Below are 26,806 nucleotides of genomic sequence, written 5' to 3'. Positions count from 1 at the left end.
CAGAAAAGTCTTTATATACAAATGAATGTAGACACAATTGGGAAAAGAAAGTGACAGACCAGTCTTCTTACCAGCACACAGAAGTCTACCCCAGTGTTACCGCAGAGCACTGACTGTCCAAGAGCAGCCTGTGTGCTCATAACTGTGGCCAGCCTGGCTCCCTGACCAGAGTGTTGCCCCAGGACTAGCGACACTGATACTTCAGTTTCTACACCTTTGTGTTGCTCCCTCAGCTGCTACCAGGCAGCCTGCTCCTTGGCCTGGAGGGGAGCTCTTCCTGCAATAATGGGGTGGGGAGAGCGCGCTCCACTTGGGAAACCTCAACAGGACACAGAAGTTCTTTCTATCTCAATACAAGGGACTTCTTTGCCCAAACCCACCCTTTTGCAATCTGTTCAGTCTCTTTAAGTCTAACAACGCATCTCTGTCACTTTGAGGAATGAAAGGACTTGTGACATCAGAATTCCCTAAGTGACAGAACTCTGAGTTGGGCAGTGGATAGTCATTGGTTAATAGAACACCTCTCTGATTCCTGAAAGGGTTTTCATGAGTTTTACCCCTCAGACTCCTAAAAGCATGCTGCTTGGTGTTGAAGTAACACGACAGATACCTACATTACAGCATGAGAATATGACAAAATGTACTTTCTGTGTGAGTTTCAGATCTCACTTCATATTGTGGCTGAAACGCTGTGCTTTGTTTAAGAAGTGTGTTGGCAGCATTGGCGATGCATTGCTACCGAAGCAGCATTTCCAGACTTCTGAAAAGCTCTCTCTCCCCACCCCAAACCTTTTCACTCATCATCCTGGCCATACAGGAACTCCTGGAATCATATGTTCTTATTGGGCTGAGGAGGAAAACCAGAGAAAGTCAAATTATTGTGAGCAAAAGGGAAACAAAATATCTCAAGTATTGTTGTGGAAGAAAACGTTTACAGGAAATAGCTGAATAGTTAGCTGAGAGATAGGACCAGGAAAAAACAAGATATGACTCAAAAGAAAAAAATCCCTCCTCAGTTTTCACTTCAAATCCCTGTTCTACTTTAGTGAGAGACACAAAGGGACAATTCCAGGGGACATCTGACCAAACCTAGCATTTGGGCAGTGTCATCAAACAGTGACCAAGAGAAAGGAACTGCCAACCGCAGACGGATATAGAAACCCACCCTCAAGGAAAGTGTGTTAATTTCACTCAGAAAGAAATATAAAATACATAGGAAATGGTCAAACATTCACAGATACCTGAAGTCAGAGAACAGACCCATAACTGATGTAATGCAGCCACAGCCTTGGGCCTACATTGTAGAGAAGATAAGGGCCAGTCCATCCAGTTATTATAAAGAAACATTTTGAAGGAAAAAAAACATTCTTGATTCGGTGTTAGAAAACAATTTCTTAAAAAAAAAAAACAGAAATAACAGTAACTGGAAAGAATTACCAGGTGAGCCCATGGCTCCTTGGGTAAGGGGCCCTCACCCTGACCAGAGGTGGATCCCTGAGTCCCATGTGGTGTAAGGGGAGAACCAACTCCTTCCCACTTGTTGTAATCTACGTAGGTGTACTCTGTGTGTGCGTGCTCCTCCATTAACAATAAAATAAATACAAAATACAATTTTTTTTTTAAAAAGAAGACCAATCCCACTTTAGAAATGATGAAAAACTCGATTCGATTTGTCTTGAGTAGAGAAACACCATTGACATATCTGAAAATGTGTTCAACATCCCTGGTCACCAGGGACATACAGATCAAAGCCACAAAGTTGTATTACTAAGGAAACGTCAGGATAACGTTTGTTGTGGCACACTGTCCTCTGGACATGATGTGGCCATTGTTCGATTGCACAGGATGCAGCTGTAGTTACTGGAAGGAGACTTGTACAGAATTGAGCTCATTAACTCTCCATCACAGTGCAGGGGAGGGACACACAAAGCGCCAGCCCCTTGCGAAGGTTTAACAATGAACAGTTGCTGGGAAGACAGTTTGTCCTAACAGTGTAGCGACCCATAAGTTGCTGACAGTTCTGAGAGTAACTCCAGGTAAACTCACTGATGGAATCATTTCTTTGTTTCTGTCATGGGTGCCCTATGTGGGTGAGCAGATGTTGATTCCTGTTTCTTCAGGAAAAAGTTCACACAACAGCTCTTTAAAAAGCAAGTGGTCTGGGGAGAGGACTCAGCAGGCGGAGCACTGGCATTGTATTCATGAGGACCAAGTTCAGATGCCCAGGTCCATGTAAAGCCAAGCAGACTTGATGGCCACCAAAGACCAGTGTGAGAGTATGGGGTGACGGCTTATCAGAGTGGAGAGTCACACGCTGAAACCTTGTGGGAGTCAGATGTCCAGGATGGAGAAGCCACATAGTGGCTGGCTAATTACTGAGGGCTCGGAGTAGAGAGCTCTGATGTTTACAGCTTCCAGGAGGTCCCAGACATGTGAGAACTGTAGAATTTTGAGATTTGTCTCCTAAGAGCTCAACCAGGCTCTTGTTGTGGACATTGTAGAATTATCCCTGTGCACTTCTGGCAGAAAGCAGAGACAGATCTGCTGTGAATGACACAAGAGCACGGTGTGACCAGCGCCACACTGGCAGCAGCTGATTTCCCCTGCACATTGTGTCTTAGCTGGCAGGAAAAACATTACAGGAAATGCTGAGTAGCAAAAGGCACAACTTGACCAGTGGAGTGAGCTGCAGACCCATATGTAGGGATGTGGAGATGAGACGGCCAGGAATCTGAGCAGCTGTGATGAACAAATTAAAAGTTCTAATAGAACAAATGGGCAGCATGAACAGATATGGGACTCCTAAGAGGTGTGGGGATGCTGCACATCAAAACTAGTAACAGAAATGAAGATGGCTTTTGTTAGGTGTGTGAATAACTTGAATATGGTAAGTAAAGAATTTCTGAGCTTGAAGATATCTCAATAGAAACCTCGAAAGTCAAAAAGCAAAGAGAAACAAAAGAGCATGGGAAGAGTGCAGGACTCCACAAAAGAACCGGAACACAGCAGGGAAAGAAACAGAAAATAACTGTTAAAGATAGCAACTAAATTCATGTCAGACACCACACGAGAGACACAGGGACCTCAGTAGACACCACACTGGATTAACACCTCCCTAAGACATGCTACAAGTCTGCATGCATTTCCAAACTACAGAAAGTCAAAAAAAAAAATAATGAAATTCTGAGAGACAAGGAGAAAAAACAAACACATTACTTGTCGAGAAACAAAAGCTAGAATCATTTCCAGCTCAGAATCTTCACAGACAGGAAGAGAAAAGGCTTGAGATATTTAGTGTGGAGAAGGAGAAACAAAAGCTAGAATCATTCCAGCTCAGACTCTTCACAGACAGGAAGAGGAAAGGCTTGAGATATTTAGTGTGGAGAAGGAGAAACGAAAGAAAAGAGAAAACCACCATCTGGAATCTCTACCCTGCGTGATAATCCTTCGAAGGTTGAGGGAAAGTAACAACCCTGTAGACAAGAACAATTGAGGAGGGTTGTGGTCACTTCCACCATTTGCAAGAACCGCGTTAGGTTCTTCACACCGAAAGCACTGGAGCAGAAACTAAGATCTGAATAAAGATTGAAAACAACTGAAATTCTGTCAGTGAAATAAATAAAGTTTGCATATTCATATAGTAGAATATTAGCAAAGATAAGGTAAGCAAAGATGACGTTTATAAACATGAGGTTGAATAAAAGAAGTAAAACCGTAAAGTGTGCTGTTACGTAAAATTCATTAACCACGAGACTCTTCATTGGGAAGGGATGGTGGGCGCGGATGTGAAACAGAAAAGAACTGCCCGTATGAGGTGATGGGTGCTGGCCGGAAGGAAACCCTGTGGCTGGAGGTTCAAGGCAGGCTGTGCTCGTTTTATTTTCTGCTGCCTTGCTGTTTGCTATACAGTGATTTGCTGGGTTGCACATTTATATCTGACATGCCTCACTGCACGTGTGTTCTGTTTAACTTAAATTTTTTTTTTAAAAAAAAACAGGACTGCTGCCAAGTTCATAGTGGAAGCAGAAAATTGACTCCCACAAATTGTTTCTATATTCCAAATGTGCACCCTGGTGCATGCGTGTGTGTGCATATACACTTTAAATTGTTTTTCTAATGTAATTATAAATTAAGGTGTAGCTGCTAAGATTGTTCAATGGCAAAGAGCAATGTTTGTTCTTTAAGAAAACCTGCATTTTATCCCTAGCACCTACACCATGGCTCACAACTGTCTGGAATTCAAGCCGCAGGGGGATTCAATGCCCTCTTCTTGCTTCTGTGTCCACATGGTACATGGTACCCAGACATACATGCAAGCAAAACACCCATACATGTAAAGAAAAGGTTAGGAAACTTAATCGATAGCCTCTGTTCTTATTTTCCTGTTCTATGATCTTTTACTATTACCGAGGTGCCCATGTATATTTCTGTTAATAGATTGTGCATAACTCTTTTGACTTTTCTGATCTCCTATAAAGTCATTTTCACACAGTCCAGTGGTTGGACTTATATTCATTTTCATCAGCAGAAGCATTTGGATCGATCTGTGTTTTCCTGACTGAGCCAGTTTGATGCTTTTATCCTTAAGATAAAGTTAAAATTGAAGTTAAGAGAAACCCACGCTGAAAAAAGAACTGTCTCCAAGTCTAATCAGTAAAGAAATGGTCATAGCAGTGGAGCCTTTTGTGTGGCCCTGCTCCCACCAAGTCGGGTCAGACAATTGGTTCCTCCTCCCAGTAATCCTTCAATGAATGGTGAATTTCCATCCTTCCTCTTTCCCGTAGTTGGCCCCAGTGCCCCAGGAATGCACTTAGGTCCCCTATAGACTAGCATGGGGGTAAGAATACAGTCAGCTTTAGTATGATCTGACCACGTCTCCAGTGGTGTTCTAGGCCTGGTGACTGTCAGGAGACTCTAGGAAATACAGGCAAGCATGGGCTATTCTGTAAGAAAACTTCTCATGCAAATGTGTCTCTTTCTTGTAGGTCATCCACTCCTTTCTGCTGTTTCCCACTATTGAGCGGATGGCTGAGACGCCCAACGGCAGAATTGCCACCCCACTTCTGTGCTGGTTTCGATATGTGCTCTATGCTACCGGCTACTTAGTACTTAAACCATGTCCAGAAATAATAAAGTCCTTCCTAATCAAAAAAGCCCTTGAAAGACTGAGCTTCACCTGTGAAATTCCTTTGGAGAACCTTCTTCAACCATTCTGCCTGGGTAAGCATGCTTTTCAAGGTGCGTGGCTGCTGTCGTGTAAGGAAGTGTGTGCAGACTTGTCTTGGCCAGGTCGTGAGCAACGGGCAGTTTTCTGTTTGATTTTTTCTACCCCACACTTAATCTGAGACTAGAATTTGAGATTGCGTGAAGGGAGTTCATGATAACCGGATATAAAAATCTTTTGGAGCTTTAATGTTCCCTTTGGCTCCTGGTTCACACTGTGGCTACAGCATGGGGAGATGAGCCAAGTACAGGCCATAGCTTGTGTGCAGTCCTTGGGAATCCAGAGATGGCCTGCAGCTCACAGTCTTCAATAACGGCCTGGTGAGGGGATGGGTTACATATTGATGCTCATTTTTTCCATCAATTTAGAAGAGTTTAAATTATGACAGAGAAAACACCATCATGCTAACATAGTTTAGTACTGGAATCTCCGCTGTCTATACTTTCAGATATATCAGTGATTAGTCTTCCTATTCTGTACTTTTGGACAATAATGACTTATTAGTATTTATAAACGACTTAAATTTTATTTATTTTTATATGTATGGGTGTTTTGCCTACACGTATGTCTGTGTGCACCATGCTGACTGGTGACCAGAAGCAGGCCTCAGATCAGGATGTGGATCGTAAAAAATTTTTATCTTTCAGTTATGTATATAAATTCTAGATACAATAATTAAATGACAGTTTTATATCAAGCAAATATATAATACATATACAATCACTTGATTTTTGTTAAGCAAGTGCTTATGTAAGATATTTCTAGTCTTTTCTACACAAGAGTCACAAACTTCTTCCTAGAGAAACACCCCTGAAGTCACTGGTGAGGAAAGAGCCCTCCTTGCAATTGCAGTGATTGGGCTCTAGTCACGAGTTCCGGCAGCCGCTGCTGGAGCTCCACCACAGTGCACACTCCCGCTCTAGACAAGGCCAACCAGCGCCTTCCAGCTGCATTGTGTCAGCTTTCTCCCCACCATAGTCAACTCACCATCTTCAAAATAGACCCTAAACACCACAGGAAGTTCATCTTCGCTTCAAATGACCAACTCACGAACAGACGTATTGTGCACATGGCCGGCTTGCTGCTGGCGTGCTGCTTCATCTGGTCTTCTGCTCCTCGGCTCTGGATCTGGACTAACAATGTCCAGGTAGTCAGTACTTCGGTGGTCTCAGCTTTTCCAGTCAGTGGAACTTTGGTTACAGGGAAAGGAAGCAAGAACTACTTCTCATCCTTTCTAGTCCCTGGCTCCTCTGCCTGGATGTTTAGTTGAACCTAGAAACCCTGAGCTGCTCGTTAACCAAGTGTCCAGACATCCCGACCACCACATCCCCTTTCTCCTCTGATGCTCTAGAGCCACTGCCTTCTCTTGTGATCATTAGCCAAGTGTCCAGACATCCCGACTACCACATCCCCTCCTCCGCTGGCTCTCCCTACCCACTGCCTCCTCTTTCCATAATCATCACGGAAGCTACCCCATCCAGTCACCTGGTCATGCCTTTGGTGACTTCCTGAAAGGACAATGCTCTTAAGACATGGCCTCAGGCTGAGAATAGTTAGTGGGCCCCGAAACATCTCATGCCCTGGAGAAAGGTAACCAGTGTTCATAGGGGCCGCAACAAGGGTGTGGTTAAGAAGACTTAGCAAAAGTTCAAGTCAGAAATCATTCCCAGTACTGCTTGTGGTCCAGCTACGTCCTCCTGCTGGGGACCTACTCTGTCCAGTTGCCCTTCAGAGGATGACCTTTAACTTGCTGGGTGAACTTGCAGGCTGCCTTGCAGTGTTTGTGCATTATGTAATGTCTGTGCTGCAGGAGAAATCTTATGGAAACACATGGAGGAAGTTTGCTAGTCCAAGGGGTAGATTATAAATCCTGCCCTGTCTAGATAGGGGTGCCCTTCAGTGTCCTCACAATTTTGTTTTTATAGGCTCTGAAATGTCATACACAAAAATAGTCAATCATTTCAGTGCTGCCACCCAGGGCAATCCCTTCTGAAGTTTCTTTCCCTGACTTCTATTTGTCACATGACTATGCTGGTCAGTACTGAGTTACATCTCAAGAATACCCTTTGTAGATCTCTGGAACTTCCAGCTACTATAGTTCTCTCTGCTCTGCTCCACCTAAGCCACTGCATTCACCCTCCCGGATGCCCTGTCTCCTTGATGCAGAACACAGTTAGAACTGTTTCCATCAGCTATGATAGACTTATAATCAGCTGCCTTTCAAAGGAGAGGTTATTGCTTACAGCTCCCAGTAGTGGGGGACATTCCACACCACAGGTCCCCACAAGGAAGCACTCTATTTATTAGGTCAGGAGGTAGAAAGGACAGAGGACCCAAAGCCTGTTTTGTGGGGTGCTGGGCACCTGGGTGGAGAGATCTAGGATTGGCTGTTATATTTTCTGAAGTCTCTGGGTGATCTCTTATCTGGTACCAGCAGGCTCTGAAGTGATTTCAAGTGGAGGGAGGGTAGGATGCTGGGTTGATCTTTCAGGTGTTTTCAGAGAGTAAATAGCTGGGGTTTGAGCCTGTGGTAGTTTGGCTTACATAGCAAAGTTATTACCACTGGAGTCTCTGTCCCTGGCCCACAAAGTATAGATTACTAGGAATAGGAGCTTTGATCTGATACCCCCGTCTTGATAACAGTCCAGCCCGTGGGGACGGCAGAAAGGCCATCTGGGAATGTGTGATGACTGATGAAGCCTCGTGTGGCTGTGAGAAGGCCTGAGCAACACATGGCAGCCACGGAGGAGCCTCCCAAGGTCACACGTGTGACTTGACTTCTGGTGCTCTGTAGCATTAAATGTGTGACTCAGCACAATCATATTCAGTATTGTGATAATAAATCCTTGTAGGCTAGAAATACCCAAACATTAGCCAGTGTTGGTAAAAACAATCTCTGAATTTAATTTGTAATACGGTACCACAAAGTCTTCCTCGTGATGCTGAGATGCGTCAGTCTCCAGATGTTTCCAGAGACATGAAGCGTCATCTCTTAATGAAGACTTCCCAATTGTAAAAGTAGCAACCAAATAAATTGCTTATTTCCAAATATCTCGATTGGGAAAATCTCAAGTGGATTTTCATTTCAAATGGCAATAACTTCACATAGCTCCTCCACTTCTGAGATGAATAAAAAGGACTTCATTTGCCCTCCTGCCCAAAATAACTGAGAAAACAAATAAAATGTAAAAGCAAAAGTTTTCAAGACAGTGGATGTTGAAGTGAAAAGCAGGGATTCTGAGAAAAGAGAAATCAATGAGGTGAATTTTACAATTATCTCTTGTTGTTTGAAGTTTCCTAGCTGCCACGCAGGGATGAACACAGTAGAGCCCTTCTCACTGACTAAAGGCTGTGCGTCCTGCTCTTATTCCCTAGGGTGCCCTGGTATCTTGGGGCCTTACTGGCCAGGGTGTGTTGTAAAAGGGAGGTGCTTGTTGGTTCCCGGCCACCCAGCTAGCTTAGACCAAAAATAATCACACAGAAACTGGATTAATTAAATTACTGTATGACCCATTAGCTCTAGCTTCTTATTGGCTCACTCTTACATATTAATTTAACCCATTTCTATTAATTTGTGTATCGCCACATGGCTGTGGCTTCCTGGCTAAAGTTTTGACATGTCTGACTCTAGCGGTGGCTCCATGGCGTCCCCCTAACTCTGCCTGTGTTCTCCCAGCATTCAGTTCAGTTTTCTCCGCCTAACCTTAGTTCTGCCGTGCTATAGGTCCAAAGCAGTTTCTTCATTCATTAATGGTAATCACAGCACACAGAGGGGATTCCCACATCACCTCTCCTTTTTTGTTTAAATAAAAAGGAAGGTTTTAACTTTAACGTAGTAAAAATACATATAACAAAACAGGTATCAAACAAGAATTACACTTACAATATTTATATCTACTTTATCTTTTATCATAACTAAGGAAAACTATAACTATAAATTCTTCAATTACATCAAAGGCTTCAGAAGGATATAATATTACCTAAGTAAACAGAAAGTATATTGTAAGCAACTTTTAAAACTCTAGAACTGACAGAGACATCTCTCTTCCTGGACAGTCACCCAAAGTTTTTCTGTATCGTTGGGGTATCCATCTTCAGCCTACTGGCCAATAGTATCCAGCATACTTTTTCACAAAGCAGGACATTTCAAAGACAGTTCCACCTATATTGGCAGTTTGTCAGTCACTTTCTTCTGTATTTTGAAGAATGTCTGACAGACTCTTTTATGTAGCAGGAATCCAGAAGGATTGTTTCACCTTTAGGCAAGTTTAACAGTTGTTTCTCTGAGGGTCCTGCATGTCCAGTTAAGCAGTGTTGAGTAAAGCGGCGGAGCTATGTTCCTGGTACCCGACCGCCCCAGCTCCCTCATGGCTAGCTTATGCCCTGAAATAATTACACAGGAACTGTATTCTTTTGAACACTGCCTGGCCCATTAGTTCCAGCCTCTTATTGGCTAGCTCATATTGATCTAACTCATTTCTAATAATCTGTGTAGCCCACGAGGTGGCTTACCAGGGAAGATCTTAACCTGTGTCTGTGTTGGGTGGGAGAATCATAGCGACTCACTGACTCTGCTTCTTTTCTTTCTCCCAGAATTCAGTTCTGTCTACTCCACCTACCTAATTTTCTGTCCTATTAGGGCCAAGCAGTTTTCTTTATTAGTTAACCAATGAAAGCAACAGATAAGATACAAGACCCACCTCCATCAAAGCAGTCCAGGCAAGAGCAGTTTCTTGCCCAAAATGGTTAGCAAACTCCATAGGAAGCCTCTTGGATGTCTATCATCCTCTTGAAGTAGCTTGGTACAGCCAGGAGCAGATGTGTCTCATTGTCATGAAAAGTCTTAGGTTCTTAAACATTTTAAATGCCATATTATGAAGGTCTCTGAAAGATTTGAATAATACCTATTTAACTGAAATATATCTCTATACATTTAAAAAAATCTAAGTAATATGACTACAAGCTTGACAATTGTAGTTGACTATTTACCTATATTTCTTAATTATACATTACATTTTTAAATGAACTGCACAAACACAATACCTTAATCAAGAGCAGAAATATACATATACAGTATAACAAAATTTAACTTAAATTTGTATCAATAAACCAAGATCTATACCAAAGCAAATTATTCATCTCTATAGTATACCCCTTTTAAATATAAACAGCAATTATAAACAATATTTGGGAATATGGCGATAGTTTTGTTCATATTGCTTTTTGCTGTTTGGAGGGTGTTGTTAACCAGGTCTTTTATAGTATATCCTGTTTGCTAGGTTTATCTCAGTCAGCAGTTGGGCAAAGTAATTTTTGGGGGGTGTTCTTGGCAACCTTTCAGGGGGTTGTGGTATATCAAATCATATTAGCCTGGAATGAATCCACAGGTTTTTATCCTCTGTGGAGACAAAAGAAGAACATCTTTCCCAAAGCAACATATGCATCAACTCAAACTTTGAAGTCAAGATATTTTTATAATATACAACCCATACAATGAAATGTCTCTCTGTACTTGGGTCCTTCACTGATCTTTCTATCTGTTGCTTTCATTGGTGAATTAATAAAGAAACTGTTTGGCCCTCTGATAGGGTAGAATTTAGATAGGCGGAGTAAACAGAACAGAATGCTGGGAGAGAGAAGCTGAGTCAGGAAGTTGCCATGATTCTCCCACTCCAGACAGACGCAGGTTAAGATCTTTTCTGGTAAGCCAGCTCATGGTGCTACACAGAATATTAGAAATGGGTTAGATCAATATGTAAGAGCTAGCCAATAAGAGGCTGGAACTAATGGGCCAGGCAGTGCTTAAAAGAATATAGTTTCCGTGTAATTATTTTGGGTATAAAGCTAGCTGTGCGGGCAGCTGGGAGCTGGGGTGGCGGAACCCAGCCCGCCATTCATCAACACTTCACAGTCAAAAAATTCAAAGAAAACACAATAATATTCATAATCCAGACTCTCTGCGTGTAGTCCATCTTTACGTGACTTATTTCTTTTATTCTTTTTAATCTATGACCGTTTGTACTCTGTCTCTTTAAAGACTTTTTTAAAAAACAATTTTCTTAAGGGTGGGCTGCCCCTCCCAGGGTTAGCTGAACCTTGGAGACACAGTGCTCTGAAAACACACCTCGGCTTTGCAAGCCTGCCAGAGAGCTCATGCACGTCTTTTAGACCCACAGTGTCTGGTGTCAAATAGCGCGTGGCCTCTAGAAAATGGAATCATATCAATTTGATAAAATTCATTTGACGTTTTGTTTCTTCTGCATAGTCGATGTGCTTAACTGTTTGTTTCTTTGTTTGTTTGTTTGTTTCTGATGAAGCGAATGCTGCCTACCTTGGGAGCCAAGAAATGATACAAGTGAGAAAGAGAGATGATGAAGCCATTAAGGAACTTTTACCTAAGGTAACCATTTCGAGGCTGCAGGCTGCCTGGTGATGGGTAGAAATACTTACTGCATTGAGAATCTCTTTTCACACTGTGAGACACCGGACTCCAGCTCATTCACAGTGTTGATTTTCAGTTCTGCAACCCCTCGCCGAGGCAGTTTTCAGGAAGCAAGCGTTACATACATTGCTTAGAAAAGATTTCATTGTGTTAAACATATTTACCTGGAAATGCCAGGATCTGTTTGGTTTATGTCATTATGGTTACGTCATCATATCATCAGCACATTAGTGGCTATCGTATTTCTTAAGCAGCAGTTGTCTAAAGATAGAAATTTGTATCAAGAGGCAGCTGTTACTCCCTGACTGGAGCAGGTTGGGCAAGGAGGACCTGCTACTGTCCAGGGCTCTGAAATACTCCAGCACTGAGGGTATGAAAAGACCAGAAAACAGCATTTTTTTTTTTGTAGTTAAGTTATAAGCAAGTCTGTTTTCAAGATGCATTTTGCTTCTCCAGGTTGGACGTCTGTAAAAACAGTTCAAGTCCTTCTTTATAGTAAGTCTGGCAGACACATGCTTCCAACATTCACACTTGGGGATGACGGGACTGACCTGTTAGAGGCGGTCCTCCCCTTGGGGAAGCCAGCTGCTATACAGTACTACTTCTGCATCCTGTTTGTGTGCTGTGGTCAGGAAGAGTCAGAGAATGTGCTAACTCACTCCTGTGCTGAGTTAAACCCCCATGCACGGGCAATCGTTCCCAGGTAGAGGTCTGCTTGTGGCAGCTGTGGCAGGGCTGGAAGTTTCCTGACACTTTCTCGAGAGAAACCTGGAGTGCCTGCTAGACAGACAACATTTCAAGGTTAATATCAGCACAGGCTCAGGATGGAGCTCGCCAGCTCCAGGGAATAATTGTGTTTCCAAGACAACAGCATCAAATGCAGGGCAGAATTTAAGGCGTGTCCAGTGTTGTTCTTCCTGCTGGTGTGCAGCTCCATTCCTGTCTCAGTCAGTTCACTGAGACACCTTCCACCAGCCAGAGAGCAGCTCTCCCCTCAGATAGGGTCGTCCGTGTTCCTCAGCGTTCCTAAGCGAATACAGAGACAGGAAATGCATGGGCACTTCATGTTACATAAGGAAAAAGGGAGGAAACATGCTGCAACTTAATTTTAATAAAGTGACTTAACACAATATGTCCCTGTCAGCTTAGGAAAAGAAGGGAAGTTAAGGCACACAGTCCTAGGAAGATGGGCATTGCCTCCCCTCATCCAGAGATCTTTTATTCCAGTGGTTCTTAACCCCCCTAATTATGTTACTTCGTAATACATGATGTGGCAACCCCCAACCATAAAATTCTTTTTATTGCTACTTCATAACTGTATTTTGCCACTGTTATGAATTGTAATGTAAATCTGTGTTTTCCAGTGGTCTTAGTTGACCTCTGTGAAAGGGCCCTTTGACTCCCAAAGGTGCCACAACCCACAGGTTGAGAACTGATGTTTTAGTCAAAGCTGAGAACCCAGTTTCTGTGGCTGCAAATGCCTCTCCCTTAGGTGTGTGTTCAAGGATGCCCGCTCCCCGTTTCCACCGAGAAGAGGTACTCAGAACCTCTGTGCCTGTTCACACTGCCCAACGGGAAGTTTCTGAGCCATTATAGATGCAAAAACCTTTCCCTTTGTCTCAGTTATTCCACTCAAAACCATTACATAAAGAGTATTTGTGTACCATCTAGCCAAGAGGCCACGCAAAACTAGCATAAAACTAGTCTCTACCACACAGTGCCAAAAACTTCCCAGACCCTTCTGCTACCCTGAGCTGTAGGCTTAGCTTTGAAGTCACAGTCAGGTTCTCTGCCATTGGTTTCCTTGTTCACACAAAGAGATGCTTTAATATGTTTAGGGAAAGTGAACAATTAACTCTGAAATGTCTAAGGCAACTATTTCCTTGGACGATCTGGAGAATTTATGCCCAGTAATGGACAGCTGTATTGATTCACATTCCCTGTCGTAGGCAATTGCTTCTCTTTCCAGATGAAAATACAGCATCATAGCTCTTTCCTAAAAAGTGTAGCATGACGGTGACGTCAGAGGTTACCTTGTCTCCTTACCTAGCTAAGTTTCACTTTCCTTAAACTTGGCTGCCACTGCCATCTCCAGGACGTTTCCCCAGCTGCAGTGCTCCCGTGGCCCTCATGGCTCCTGTAGGAGTTGGAATGTCACAATTGTCACACAGGTGTACATGAGCCTTCCTGCTGGAAGGAACTGTGGTTTCCATCTGAGGGTCCAGCACAGTTCATAGTCTCTGCTGAACCGTCACTGCATGTGTGCTAGGTAGTGGGTGGAAAGACAGGTCCATCAGGAAGCTGTTGTAAAATATAGGTCCAGAGGGTCCTCTGTGTGCACCTCTGAGGTAGGGCAATAATGCAAGCACACTCCCAATGATTAAACAAAATTGGCCAAAACAACCTGTCAGAGAATCAAAAGCACAGTACTCCTAGCCAGTAATGACACGCACTCCTAGCCAGTCACAGCACGCCAGCAGCAGCTGCCAGTTTCAAAAGCACCAACCAAAAATGTTCCTGCTTCCTGTGGCAGCTTAATTTCCCTAACCCCATAAAACTCCCGACCCTTCTACAATAAAGAACTTTTACATTGGAATCTCTTGGAGTCTGTGTCGCTGTCGCTACATCTTCTCACCCGCTCCCCTCCCCCCTCTGCCTGGGAAATGGGGATCACACAACAGGCAGCAGCAAGGAGCCTGCAAGAAACTACTACTGGAGCCCGGTGTGAAAACACCTTTTCCTTTAGCTCGCTTTTTGGGTCCTCCTTAACCTCTTTTGGGCATTTTTCTTTTTTGTTTGCTGCTCCCACTGCTGTCCCTGTCCCGACTCTGCACATACAAACAGACACAGGCACACATTTTTGAAAATTAATTAAAATTAAGTATCTAGTAATAGAGTTATTCCTGTGAATTTGTAGAAATAAGTGTAATTCAGATTTTAATCATCTACAGTAAGTTTACTATGATTTGATTGTATGTATTTTAGTAATATGATAGCTGACTGTATAATTGAAAGAAAATTAAATTATAATTAGGGGTATATAACAAATTTATAGTCCAAAACACTGGACCTGTGGGGCCTGTAGGCTTCGTTAAAAGCCCCACTTTAGGGAAAGAGACGCTGGGTTAGCCTAATGTGTTGGCCACTGGAAAACACAGATACTTCACTAGGATTCAGAACAGTAGCAAAATTATACTTATGATAATAATTTTATGGTTGGGGGGTCAGCACACATAAGGGACTGTATTAAAGCATCACAGCATTAGGAAGGTTGAGAAACACTGAACTACATGACATAGCCACTAACCAATCAGAACATATAGCAGCTGCCAACAGCCCATTCAGATATCCCAGTATGTATCAGTTATCCCCAAAAATGTGGTGAGATTACACCACGGGAGGGATAATTTGGGGGAAAGTGTCGGGACAATATTGTGAAGCAGTTACGTTTTAGGTGACGTGCCTGTTTACAGGCTTTTAGAAGAACGAACACAGTGGGGTTGGGGATGAAAAGATTCAGGAGAAGGAATCAAAGGCCCTTCGTGCAGGTGGGCACTAGCAGATGGGGTGAAGGAACCTGAGACTGCTGCCCTTGGTCTAGATTTGGTGGGAAGGGAGGATGGGGAAGTAGCCCCAGGTTGTAGGAAGTGGTTGGTGCTTGTGTATGAGACACCTGGGGAATATCCCAGCAAGTACATGTCCAGGTGTGTGCTGTGAGACTTAAAAAGAGGAGTCTGGGCTCAAGTTTGGCTTTGGTATGACAGGCCTATAGCTGTGAGCCTGCATCGTGGCCACCTGCAGAAGTCTGTAATATAAAGAAAGAAGCCATCTGAAGCTTGATGCTTGGGCAGTTCAGGTTGAGGTTGTGGACAGAGGAGCCAGTGAATATAATGGGACAGAGGCAGGGAGGGGCAGTAGGTGAGCTCTGGAGTAGAGGAAGCCAAGGGAAGAAAATCACCTGTACATTTCGTTTGTGTGGGACCCTGGTCTCTTCTGTGCCATATTAGGCCCAGGTGAATCTGGAGTGACAGGTAGGTCAGCTTTCCCTGAATCTGTCACTGTTCTAAAGTATAAGGAGATGCCTGTCTCTTTCATAGAAAAGTGACTTTGGTTATCAACTGGAAGTTTTCATTTCAGACTCACTTAGAAGGGAAATTCTAAACTGCCGTGACCGTCTTTGGCCCAAGCTTTTGGAAACAGCTGTTGTGTGCTGCTTCCGGCCTGAATCTTAACATCTCTCTGGGTCCACAGGAATCTTCAGTTGTTCACAGGCAGAGCACACTGGTTGCAGCCTTTGGAAGAAGGTGGGTAGCGGTGGCAGGGCAAGGTGGTACTGCCTCTGCCCTAGGCCAGTGCTACCATGTGACTTAAAAAATGGGGCAGAGAGCTCTCAGGAAAGAAGTTTTCTGCCCTAGCTCTGTCCCCATCCTCTGCTTAGCCTGCCTTAGCCAGAGGTATGCGCTGCCTGTGAGAACAGACCTGTGCTTCCGAAAGTGGTGTGTGAAAACAGTTAGTTTGTGGCCACTGCTCTTGCAGTGACAGTGTCAGCTTACCTGTCTCGCTCACTGTCACCTCGTTCCCTCCATGTCTACCCCACCCTCTGTACACATGAAATGGTCAGGTGTTCCTTTATGAGTTAGAGAAATCTGCCCCACAAACTCTCCAGTTTCTGCCCATCACTAGCCTTAATGCATCCTGTGGTCTCTAAGGGCTCTGGAAGGGACCTAGGACAGTGGGCGGGGTCAGGCACGGGGGGGGGGGCGGGGCTGCCCTCAGACCACTGTAGTCCTCTGCTGGCAGTGGATGTTGGAGGGGAGGATAAAATGGTGGTTCTTGTCTTTCAGCTGACGTTTTACTACGGTAAAACAGATGGCTGGTGTCCAGTGAAGTATTATGAAGACATGAAGAAAGACTTCCCAGGCGGCGATATCCGACTCTGTGAGAAAGGAATATCTCATGCTTTTGTCCTCGGTTTCAGCCAGGAGGTGGCTGCCATAGTTGCTGACTGGATGAATAATAAACTGCCCAAAATATAAACACTGGCTCAGGGAAAATGCACCTACATTCAATACAGAGAAGGCGTAGGTGTGCCCTGTTTGGTGATAATGTTTAATCTAAATGCTTGAAAAGGACTTTGAGACCCTCGGCTGCAGACGACCAGCGCTCAGCTCCCTGTGCTAAGACCGAAGTGAGCACAGTTGATGACTCATTCCACACGTTCCCCGACTCAGGAGACACAGTGACCTCCACAAGGATTCCTCTCTTCACAAGGAGCCCGACAGCACTGCCCAGCACAGTTTGCCCAACACAATTCTGCAAGCTGAAGAGAATCTGAATATCGGGGATTCTGACCAGATTATCACTTTAGAATAGATTGTCCTGAATGAAATTATGAAACACTTCCTAGAAAATAGAAACCACCCATGAACGTGAAGTGGGCAGTCAGTCATGTGAAATGAGTAAGACGGAGACAAGCTCACCCTCCACGTCCAGTTGCAGGGAGGAATGGGCAGAGGACGCTGGCAGTGAACTTGGGTTTCCTTCAGGCATTGGGGAAAATCAGTTCTGACTTTGTACAGGTCTTGGCTGAGGTCATCAGCATGTCTTCCTGATCCTCCTGCAGTGAAACAAGAATCAAGGTTGCCTGATATTGATGAACTCACTAAAGAGAGTTGCTGAAGGATCCTGACTCTGACCTGTTACAGAATGGCCAGCAGGTTCTTCCTGGGCCCTAAAATGCCAAGTCCCTGCAGCCTCCTCTGGAACAAAACAGGAGGGATGGACTGTCCACGTCAGATTTGTACGGCCATGGAGTAGCTCATCCGTGTGGTTTTTCCAGTGAAGCGCCATGGACAGGAGGCAGTGAACCACTGATGCTATTCGTGGTGGCTTTTGCTACTCTATGATTCTTCCTTTCTGAAAATCTCCCAGCACATAATTTTTGGAAAGGTGTTTTAAATTGTTGAGTAAAACATTAACAAATTAATTCCCCATTTGCTTAAACTTTACTGACTGGAAACATCACTTTATGAATGAATTTCGTATTACTTCACCTGTGGAAGCACAGGTGGCTGAGAAGTGGAGGGACAGCTAGGCTGCCTCCCTTAATTGACTCAATCCTAAGCTCCCAGAGTCCAGTGAAGCCCACTGTCTGTAGTGGCAGTGACAGTTGACGCACAATTGGAAACATTCCATTTTTTCTAGAGAAGTGTTCTTGTGGCAGTATCGTTCCTCAGGCAGTGAGGCGGTCCTTCCTCTCACAAACATGGATTCTGAGGACAGCCTTGGTTCTTAAGTGCCGCCAGCTCTGTGGTGAGGGATGGCTGAATTCTCATCCTTTGCATAGCTGCTGCATTGGAGCTGCAGCTTCTCGGAGGGGAAAAGCCAAACTCCAGACAAGGAGGGCTCTTAGTCCATGAAGAAGTCCAGTAGCTACACAGTGAGGGTTGGTGCTACACACAAATACTGTATCTGCACGCGGAATCCTTCTGGAGAGCTGGCCTGGGAAGCCAGGCTTCCTGCTCTGAGTGCCTTGCTTATAGGATGGGTCCACTCAGTGCTGGAAATGAATGCGTGGAAGCAAGTGCTGGCAGATCAGACTCACGGAACAACACAACCTTCATAGATTCCTTTCAGAAATTACATCACTCTGTGTTTCCAAATTCTACTTAAAACACTCTGGTGCCTCATCCCTGTTCTTCATTGAAACACCTAATGATATTTATAATCAATGTTTTCCTGCAGTTACTGCTGTGTCTGGTCTGATCTCTGTGTGCTGTGAGCAAGGATATAATGTAAGCAGTTGGCCTAAGCTACACTCACTGTTAGAGGGAAACAGTTCTTTGACATTGCACTCCTTAAAGAGGGAAGAACCAAGCTTCAGGGTCCTGAATCCTTAGGAATTACAGAGACGCTGGAGAGATAGCTCAGTGGTGAAGATCACTAACTGCTCTTCCAGAGGACCAGGAACCCATAGACCAATTCCTACCACCCCATGTCAGCTCACCACAGTCTGCACCTCTTGTCTCAGAGGTTTTGACGCCCTTCTCTGGCCTCCCTGAGCACCAGGTATGCACTTGGAGACCATCTTGAAGTACATGGCAAGCACTGTGTCAAAGATAGAAGGAGGAAGAGAAGAGAGCAGAAGACAAAATTTTTTAGCTAGTGAATGAGATCTGTTTCCCAGTAGCTGTGCCTGTGTGTTCCACTTAGCCACATGGCAGTCACTATGGTCTTTATAGTGCTTCTTATAAAACTGTCTAGTGCTGTGTGAAAAGCTTTACTTGGAAGCTTGATCAGTGCCCATGGTGACTCCTCATGCCACGAAAGAAGGCAGCTCATGTGGGCGCGTGTCTGGGGTTTTTCCAATCCTTGGACAGCCAGACTTGTCCTTTGTTTTGATTTTTCCCTCCTACTTATATTAAATCTGTAACAATTCAGACTAAAGCAGTGTGACCAACTAACATGATCCCTGACTCTAGATTGAAATTTTTTACTATAAAATAAATTTGGAAACAATTGGATGATGTCTAAAGATGGTAGTGTTAAATTTTTTTTGACTTCAGTAATTTTACTAAAGAGACATAGAAAAATGCTTGTTATACCTTTAGATATTGTGTTAGGTTTTCTGTTGCTGTGAAGAGATACCATGTCCACAGCAGTTTGAAAGAAAACATTTAATTGTGGTGGTTTGCTTACAGTTCAGAGGATCAGTCTGTTATCGTCCTGTTGGGACATGGCACCGTGCAGGCAGACAACGGTGCTGGAGAAGTCGTTGAGAGTCCCACATCTTGCAAGCAACAGCCGTGTGTTGTGAGACACTGAGCAGTGTCCTGAGCACATAGGAGACCTCAGTGCCACCTGCATAATGACACACTTCCTCCAACAAGACCACACCCATTCCATCAAGGCCATCCTTCCCAATCGTGTAACTCCACGTGGAGGTCATTTTCTTTCAGACTACCGCTTTCAACTCCCTGGCTTCCAAAAGCTTGTAGCCATATTATTATGTGAAATTGCATTCGGTCCACCCTCAGAAGTCCTTATAGTCTATAACAGTCTTAAACTTATTTAAAATCTAAAGTTCAAACTCTCTTCTGAAATTCATGCAATCTCTTAACTGTAATCCTCTGTAAAATCAAAATAAAAAGGCAGATCACGTCCTTCCGACATATAATGGCACAGGATATACATTACCAATCCTAATGACCATATACAGAAGGGAGCATAGTGAGGAAATGCTGGACCAAAGCAAGACCGGGAACCAGCCGGGCAAACTCTAAACTCTGCAACTCCATGTCTGATATGAAAATGCTCAGATCTTCAGCTCTATTGACTGTGACATTCTTATCCTGGTCCTGCTCCACTACCAGGTCTCCTCAGCAGGCACTCCACAGTTCTGGCATCTCCAGCATCTTGGGGTCTCCAAGGCAATCCAGCCTTCAGTTCACACCTTCACACAGTGGCATCCCTCGGCCTCCGTTCGGAGACACTCCTGACACATGCCTGGCCTCAGCAACTTTTCTTAGTCTCTGGGGAAGAAGGTTCTACAATATCTTTCTTCTTTCTTTGACCCTAAACAGAGCTGCTAAGTTCTGCTGCTTGCTGGGACTGAAACATGGCCCCTTCATTCAGCTACATCTTCACCAGCTTTCTGTCCTTCGCTGCCTAAGCTTGGCTGTTCTGGAATTTTCTTTGTGGATTAATATGGCCTCAAACTCTGAGATCTGAAAGCCTCTGCCTTTTGAGTGCTGGAATTAAAGATGTGTCCCCACCACACCAGGCTCTAAGCTTTTCTTTAAATCTCTTTCAGAAGCTGCAAACTTAGCTGGGTGAGATCTGCCTGCCTTTGCCTTCCTGGTGCTCGGATTAAAGCTGTACACTATCACACCCAATCTTTTGTTTAATTCCTTTCCACAAGTTGGAAACTTATCTATCTGGATGTTACTTTGCCCTGGGGTCACCACTTCCTTTATTCTAATTTTTAATTTAAATAACATTTTTCATTTATTTTACATACCAACCCATTTTCCCTCCCTCCTCTCCTATTCCCTTTCCCATTTACCGTCTCCCCCCTTCTGTTCCCTCCCCTTTCCCATCTATCCTCTCCCCATCCACTCCTCCTCCATCTCCATTCAGAAAGGAACAGGCCTCCCATGGGCTTGCACAAAGCATAGCAAGTCAAGTTGAGGTAGAACTGAGCTCCTCCCCTTACATTGTTCTTAATCTGTTAAATTCTTGAACACAGGGCTTAGTTTTATTTCACTTACTAGTGCCCCTTTTCTCAATCTGTAGGTTTTGTTTTTTTATTTGCTCAGTTTGTTTTTTCATTATAAATCTTCAGCAGAGTTACTACTAATACCCACCTAGTCCATACTAAGCTCTTTTGAGATTTTTTTTTCTGCCATGGGAATTGATCAGAAACTCTTCGCTATAGCCTCAGGCAGACTTTCTGGACAAAAGCAAAAAGCAGCTACATTCTTCACCAAAATATCACAACGATAATCCTTAGACCACATATTAATATTCTTCTCTGAAATCTCTTGAGCCAGGCCCACAGTTCAAATAATTCTTATCACTGCTGTGATTCATTCTCCTAATATGGCCCACGAAGCACGCCTTAAAGCACATTCTACTTCTCTCCTAAGCTGGCCTACCAAAGTCTGTTATTATTCCAAACAAAAACATGGTCCAACTTATCACAGTAATACTCCAGTCCCTGGTACCAACTTTAGTCTTATTTAGGGTTTCTATTACTGTGAGTAGATACCATAACCACAGCAAGAAAACATTTAATTGTGGCTTACAGTTCAGAGAAGTTCAGTCGACTATCATCATGGTGGGAGATGGTAGCATGCAGGCAGACATGGTGCTGGAGAAATAGGTGAGAGACCTATATCTTGCAGGCAACAGGAAGTGATCTGAGATATGAGGTCATATCTTAAGCACATATGAGATGTCAAAACTGCCTCCAGAGCGGTGCACTTCCTCCAACAAAACCACACCTATTTCAACAAGGTCACACTTCTTAATAGTGAAACTCTTTTTGGAGGCCATTTTCTTTTCAAACCACTGCAGTGATGATGACTATGACAAAGAGCATACATGGCATTCATTTCATACCTAGATATATATCTCAGAGACGTGTCCTCCTTCATTCAAAAAATGTACAGGCTAGAATGTATTGACATTTGTAAGACCAAATTAACCTGCATTAACCAACTCTGGAGTGACCTTATTTGTAAATAAGAGGATCATGGAAACCCTTCTACAGCCAATATCCAAGAGTTAGTTACAATGTGGGACCTGGGAACTTATTAGTAAATTGTTTTGTGGTGTTACATAAAACCCATTGTCCTTCAGTGCCCTGTTCATAGTAATTTTACCCATATGATTTTGCAACATAATACATTGGTCTCCTTGAAAATACTTGTTCACTGAGTTATATAGATCTTCCCAATATAGATAAGAGCATTTCATTCAATAATGTGAGGTACAACCACATCTGCTAATACTGCTCACCACCACCCTTCCCAGCTCACAGTGGCAGGCATAAAATTTCCTGATTTTAGATAAAGATACAGTTAAAGATTCAATACCATCTATTTCATACAATACCAGTTAAAGATACATACCGTCTATTCTACAGTCAATACAAATGTCACCACAGGAAAAGACAACTTGTATCTTGTTATTGTCAAAACAATCCTTTAAAGGGTTATGGGACCTCCAAGTCTCCATGAACTCACTTTGGGAACCAAGGAGACAGAATTGAGGACCAAACTCTGATGTCTTGACTGTGGCTGCTCATGTGGAAGAAACACAAATCTGGAAATGTATATTTTGAGAATAACATAAATCTTGATCAATTTTGTACATATTGGAGCCTGAGTTATGGCCATGACCCTAAAGGGAAAAGAAAAACAAACCAGGCCCTCTCTTTTCAGAGCTGATTTCAAAGCTGGTTTTGTTTAGTGGCATATTTGCACATCCCATTAAAGGGAAACAACGTGGAGCTAGTCAGGTGACTAAGGAAATGGCTGTGAACTCCTACCTCAAAGCAGAGAGGTGAACTGATGTCCATCAGTGCCATTGAAAGTGAGATGAACTGGTGTAGGAGGTCCTTCTGTTTGTGTGTTGCTTTCATGGTTAATGACTAAAGAAACTGCCTTGACCTAGTTGATAGGGCAGAACTTAGGTAGGCAGGGAAGGCGGAACTGAATGTTGGGATGAAGAGAAGCAGAGGAGGAGAGAGACGTCATGGAGCCACCAGAGACAGACATGCCGAATCTTTCCTGGTAGGTCACTAACTCATGGTGATATACAGATTAATAGAAATGGGTTAAATCAAGATGTGAGAGTTAGCCAATAAGAGGCTAGAGCTAATGGGTCAAGCAGTGTTTTAATTAATACAATTTCTGTGTGGTTATTTTGAGGCTAAGCTAGCTGGGCAGCCAGGATGAACAAGTGGCCCTCTCCCTACAACAATGAACTGACTCTCATGGTTCAGTGAGAAGTATTGTCTGAGATTGGCAATGTTGATTTTGACCATTTGGTTAAAGTCAAGTCTGTCTTTAGAATATTTTATGATCACATTTCAAGATTTTTTTAAATGAAATTCCAGTTGTGAATATGACTCTTGATGGTTTTAACAATATAATTGCACTCAGAAAAGCATTCCTTATCCAAGTTGAGTCAATATGTACACATTCCGTATAAATATGTGTTCATTTGCTTATTTACATATGTCTATCACACTTTCTGCAGCCATGTGATTTGCCTGAAAAAATGTGGACTTTTGAGAAATGAGTTTTGTGGCCCCACCATTCTCTGGAGATTTCCCAGAGGTCTTTGCCAACCAAATCAGCTTGCCTATCCAGTGGATTGATTACAGCAATCAAGAGACTGTTTTCATCTGAGACTGGGAAATCACATTCTAGTGTCCCTCTTCCTGCTCTGGGTATTCAAGTTCCATCTTCCGAAGTCAAAATTATCTTTGTCCCCGTCTTGGTTTGCTTCTCTGTTGCTATGATGAACACCACAACGAAAAGCAACTTGGGGAGGAGAAGGTTTATTTTACCTTCCAGGTTACCGTCCATCATCCAGGGAAGCCAGGGCAGGGACTCAAGGTACAAACCTGGGGGCAGGAACTGAAACAGATCATGGACAAACACTGATTCCTGGCTTGCTTCCCATGCCTTGACCAGCTCTCTTTCTTACACAAAACAGGACCACCTACCTGATCTCCCCCACATCAATCTTTAATGAAGAAAATGTCCTTCAGACATGCTTACCAGCCAATTTTATGGAGGCAGCTCCCCAGTTGAGGCCCCTCTTCCCAGGTGACTACAGCTTGTGTCAAGTTTACCAACACTGACCAATGCTGCTCCCTTCACCGTTGTGTGTCTAGAACAGAAACCCCGGGTTCTATGACCAAGGTCAGAGGGATGGACATTCCAAATTATCACACATAAGCTTTGATTACTTGTTGATTTTTAATTTTGGATGTTGTCATAGTTACTGTTCTGTTGCTGTGAAGAGACACCATGACGAAGCTAACTCATAAAAGAAAGCATTTAAATGGGAGCTTTCTTACAGTTTTAGGGGGTTAGTTCATTGCCATTTTGGTAGGAAGCAGACAGGCATGGTGCTGGGCAGTAGCTGAGAGCTTTAAATCCTGATCTGCAGACAGCAGGCAGAGGGAGAGAGAGACTGGGCCTGGCATGGATTTTCGAAACCTCAAAGCCTACCCTCAGCATCTTAGATAAGGTTTTTGTGAAGAGACACCATGACTATAGCAAAACAATTAGTTGCGGTGGCTTTCATTTTCAGAGGGTCTAGTCCATTGTCATCATGGTGGCATGCAGGTCTACTTGGTGCTGGAGGAGTTGAGAGTCCTCCATCTTGACCTGCAGGCAACAGAAAGTGGTTTGAACTAAGCTTACTTTGAGCAGATAGACCTCTAAAGTCCTGCCCCACAGTGACACACTTCCTGCAACAAGACACACCTCCTAATAGTGCCACTCCTCATGAGCTTATGGTGGTCAATTACATTCAAACTATCTCACTGAGTGACACATCTCCCTGGTGCTTACATTGGGCTAGTACACACAGAGCTAGTGCTGAAAGGTTTGGGAGATCTGAAGAAATGACCCCCACATACACAAGGACTGGGAATGGCCCCTGTCGCAGCCAGCATGATCTCACCAGTCCCAGGCCTTTCTAGAGTCTTAGGTGAGTGCTTGGCCTCAGTTTCCCCATCTGTTAAACTGGGGACGCTAGGTGGCACACCCTGTACCCGTGGGGTAGTAGGATGCAGCAGAGTAAACCTGGTTGCTAGGGTGCTTGGGACATAAAGGTCGGGGGTCTTGCTCACCGGGGCCTATACATTGGCTGGCAGAAGGTTTCTAGTCTGGTTTTGGCGGGTCTTGCAGGGTCCTGGCTTCGCCCAGCTTGGGCGCAGAGCCACCTCTCCATCTCTCGCCTGCCCCCTGGTGGCAGCGTTAGTGCACAACATAGCCTCGGTAGCCTAGGTTGTGAGGGGCTTGCGCAGCTCAACCCTCTCCAGGTCCCCCATAGTCAGCTCATAAACTTGGCACCTGATGTTATTTAATCCCAATACATGCTTCGGCCTCTAAGACGATAGGTCTGCAGCCGCTAGTCCTCAAACATCTTTCCTACGGCTAGCTGCAAAAGCACTCTCTCCCTCCCTGGGGTCCATTTTTCACTCTTGCACCTAACCAATCATTCAGTCTACAAGGGTCTTCCCCTCTGGGGCTCTGTCTCCTCAGGCTTGGGGGCTACAAAGAGAACACAGCAGTCCCCAGCCCCAGATGCTCAGTCAGACCTCCAGCCTGTCCTGTCCCTTCCACCCTTGACTCTCTCTCTGCTGGGGCATGCACTCTGGTGGAAGGCCGCACCCTGGAAGAGGTCCGTGGCCTGGCTTACTTTGGTTGTCGTTGAAGAGAAGGCCCTGGGTGTTTTCCTCCGCATGTAGCTGGCTGAACCGACACTGGGAATAGACTCACCTCTCTGCCCCATGAGATTCAAAGAGAATCAGACAATGTTACCGGTCAATGGCTGTCTCCTGCCTGTGGCTCAAGAGGCAGGCACTAGGGCCAGGTGAAGGCAACGAACTGCTGTACCATCCTTTGCTCTCTCCAGTGACCAATAGCTACAGACGCTGGGCCACAGCAGAGTTACCATGGGGCCATATTGTGCCCCCTCTATTATTATTATTATTAATTTTATTATTTTATTGTGTGTGTGTGTGTGTGTGTATGTGCGCGTGTGTGCACCATGAAGCATGTATGGAGGTCAGAGGACACTTTGGGGGGTCCCTTTTCCCCTTGCACCTTTACATGGGTTATGAGCATTGAACTCAGGTAATAAGCTTGGCATGATGAATTGTTTTACCTCTGAATCATCTTGCAGGTTCCATGGCCCTGATCTCTAGGTTTCGATCAGCCCACTCGTTCGTTATTCTCTGTGTTTCAGTGAAGTCATCCCACGGGTAATTTTAAAAGTTTGAAGAATGACTTTTCAAGTCATTCTTGAATACACACATTCATGTGCCATGCTGGCAGTGTTTTGGATTGGTCTAGAGAAAAGGTGGCAATAATAGTGACTTTAAATGTTTAATTTTATTTATTTATTTATTATTATTATTATTATTATTATGTGTGTTTTTGTGTGTATACATATGTACAATTAACACTGCACTTGTGGGGCCAAGGACAACTTTGAGGAGTTGGTTTTCTCCCCTCCCCACCGTGGACTGACCTTAGGTCACCAAGCTTGCATAGAAAATGCTTTCACTCACTGAGCCATCGCACAGGTGGGAACAGAGGTTTTAATGCACCCTCCCCTCCTGTCCCATCCTCAACCCTCCTCTCCTTTCCCCACCCTTCCCTCCCATCCCCCTTCTTCTTCCTGCCCACTGCAGAAAGCTTCATGCCCAGTACCATGTAAAGCCATGGTGGTAAGTCCAGCACTCAGGAGAACCAGAAGTTCAAGGCCATCCTCTACTGCACAGTCAGTTTGAGGCCAAGTCAGCCTGGGGTACTTGAGTCCTAGTCTCAAAAAATTATACACACATACGTATATATATGTGTGTGTGTGTATGTATATATATATACATA

General features: G+C 44.1%; 1 protein-coding gene across 1 annotated transcript in view; it reads left to right on the top strand.

Moving 5' to 3' along the window:
* The window catches only part of Ldah (lipid droplet associated hydrolase), a 65,893-nt gene extending 46,700 nt beyond the window's left edge, over nt 1-19,193 (top strand). The window contains exons 5-7 of the mRNA XM_005360578.2: nt 4,986-5,220; nt 11,542-11,624; nt 16,511-19,193. Coding sequence (XP_005360635.1) covers nt 4,986-5,220; nt 11,542-11,624; nt 16,511-16,702 — 510 coding nt within the window. The 3' untranslated portion in view covers nt 16,703-19,193. The remainder of the gene's footprint in view (nt 1-4,985; nt 5,221-11,541; nt 11,625-16,510) is intronic.
* Nucleotides 19,194-26,806: the final 7,613 nt, after the last annotated feature.

The sequence above is a fragment of the Microtus ochrogaster genome, linkage group LG3 (genome assembly GCF_000317375.1).
Source record: "Microtus ochrogaster isolate Prairie Vole_2 linkage group LG3, MicOch1.0, whole genome shotgun sequence".
NCBI lineage: Eukaryota > Metazoa > Chordata > Mammalia > Rodentia > Cricetidae > Microtus > Microtus ochrogaster.
This window is presented reverse-complemented; position numbering and strand designations above follow the sequence as displayed.